Below are 2,083 nucleotides of genomic sequence, written 5' to 3' on the forward strand. Positions count from 1 at the left end.
GAGCCTCGTCATCTTTAACGACCTATTAAGGTCTGTCATTTGTTTTACTTGCCTTCGCTAGGAAGTTTTCTCTAACTACGGAACAAAAGGACGGTCACTTATTGAGGATTAGCAGAGCTTGTTTTAGTCGCAGCTGATTATTACTCTACCAGATAACTGTGCGATTTTCAGCATTAAAACCGTACGGGAAGAACTTCAAATAACTTAGAATTTACCCTTTGGAGAGTTAAAGTGTAATGAACGATGGAAAACAACATCACTACGCATCATTTTGCAAGTTTACGGCACCATACAGATCATGAATTTGGCAAGAACAATTCTGGCAAAGACTATGGATTTCAAGAAGAACTACCATACACAATCGTACTCTGCGTGGTAAATCTTTTCCTTAGCTGCACGGCTCTGATTGGAAACGTTTTAATAATATTAACAATTTGGAAGACATCGTCGTTGCACACGGCTTCGAATATCTTGCTGGTAAGCCTTGCAGTGTCGGACCTTGCAGTCGGCTTGGTTGGGCATCCTCTGTTTGTATCAGCGCTGCTAGTGGGAATGTCGTCTTTCTCTCGAAAGTTTTGGGAAGCTTTCAGCATTTTAACCTCATTTTTATGCGGTGCTTCATTTTTTACCATAACAGCAATAGGAGTTGACCGTTTGCTGGCACTTAAATTACATCTAAGATATCAGGCTTTGGTAACACCCTGTCGTATTATCTGGGTGATCATTTCTATTTGGGCAGTCTCGGGTATTTTATCAACCATACGGTTATGGACTCCTGAGCTATCTTATAATGCGTTATCTCCTTTTATTTTCACCCTACTTGTTGGAAATTCTGCTGTTTATTTAAAAATATATTTCATCGTTCGTCGACATCTATTGCAGATTCGTCGACAGGTACATGGTCGGATGCATACAGATGGCAATATTTTTAGTGTGCAAAGATTCAAGAGATCAGCTTTAAACACTTTTCTCGTGTACATTTTAATGTTGTTTTGTTACCTGCCTTATTCGGTTGTCCTTGAGAGGTTCTATTCGGGAATAAGCATTTCAAATATTGCTCGCCACGTAACCATTACAATAGTTTTACTCAATTCTACCCTTAATCCTTTGTTGTATTGCTGGCGAGTTCGTGAAATTAGAGCAGCCACGAAGGAATTATTTCGTCATTATTTGTAAACGCAGACATCTTTCATGGAATATAATTACCTAGGATTATCAACGTAGTGCATGCGAGAATATTATGCTTTGGGCATCTCTCCGGTTAACCTGAATCCCGAGGGGCGGGGAACTCCCATATAAAAAATGAAGGGGATATTGAGCCGAAAACCGTCAGTATTTAGTTGTTGTGTTGTTTTAGAATTGGTACCTCTCAGGGGTGGAAAAATTCTCAGGCTACGTCAAAAAAAAAAAAAAAAAAAAAAAAAACAGGCTTTGGGTCTCTTTATATGGGAGTCCGCCCCGGTGCCTCAATCTCACTCAGGTTAGCCTAAATAACGCTCCGACGTTAGTCAGTTTGCGGTTGGCTCTCAAAGATGGAAATGTTATCTTTCATGTCAGTTTTCAGCGATTACTTTGATAAATATTTGTTAGAATGATGCCGCATTAAAATGGGTTAATACTATTTGGCGCAAGTTTTCGCTTATGGCGGTAAAATGTCATCTGCAAAAGTTTAATTTAACCTTCCGTTCAAAATTATTGAAATGAAGGCACTGGTTTTGAGAAAAACGAATTCACAGTTACCTGCATTGTAGTTTAGTAAATTAATTAGTATAGATAAAGCAGAGGCCTTTTTTTGTTTCTTCTTTTGTCAATATAGGGTTTGTAATGCACGAACTGTCGATTGGTCCATGATATATCGTGTTTATAATATATAATATCATGGGAGACAAATTACTCTTTAATTTTGGAGCGAAATTTCAGCGTTAATTTATAATTTCACCTGTGAAATTACCAAATTGCCATGGCAATGTTTGGTGCAAAATGTCTCCATACAATAAATGTATGATATTAAAATGTAATCACACGGCATACTCGTGAAATTAAGAAGTACTTTCACTTGCATTTTGTCAAAAGTTTAATATTT

General features: G+C 37.7%; 1 protein-coding gene across 1 annotated transcript; it reads left to right on the forward strand.

Annotated features, from left to right (window-relative positions):
- The first annotated feature begins 243 nt into the window (after positions 1-243).
- On the forward strand, positions 244-1,605 carry LOC145467064 (histamine H2 receptor-like). Its single transcript, XM_081450579.1, has one exon. It carries the CDS (start codon positions 244-246, stop codon positions 1,174-1,176), a length of 933 nt encoding a protein of 310 aa, XP_081306705.1. The 3' UTR covers positions 1,177-1,605.
- The last annotated feature ends 478 nt before the right edge of the window (positions 1,606-2,083 follow it).

This window comes from Orbicella franksi, chromosome 14 (genome assembly GCF_964199315.1).
Source record: "Orbicella franksi chromosome 14, jaOrbFran1.1, whole genome shotgun sequence".
NCBI lineage: Eukaryota > Metazoa > Cnidaria > Anthozoa > Scleractinia > Merulinidae > Orbicella > Orbicella franksi.

Bases quoted from the DNA above. Each gene is read 5' to 3' on its own strand.
- LOC145467064 (XM_081450579.1), top strand. From the start codon at position 244: ATGGAAAACAACATCACTACGCATCATTTTGCAAGTTTACGGCACCAT.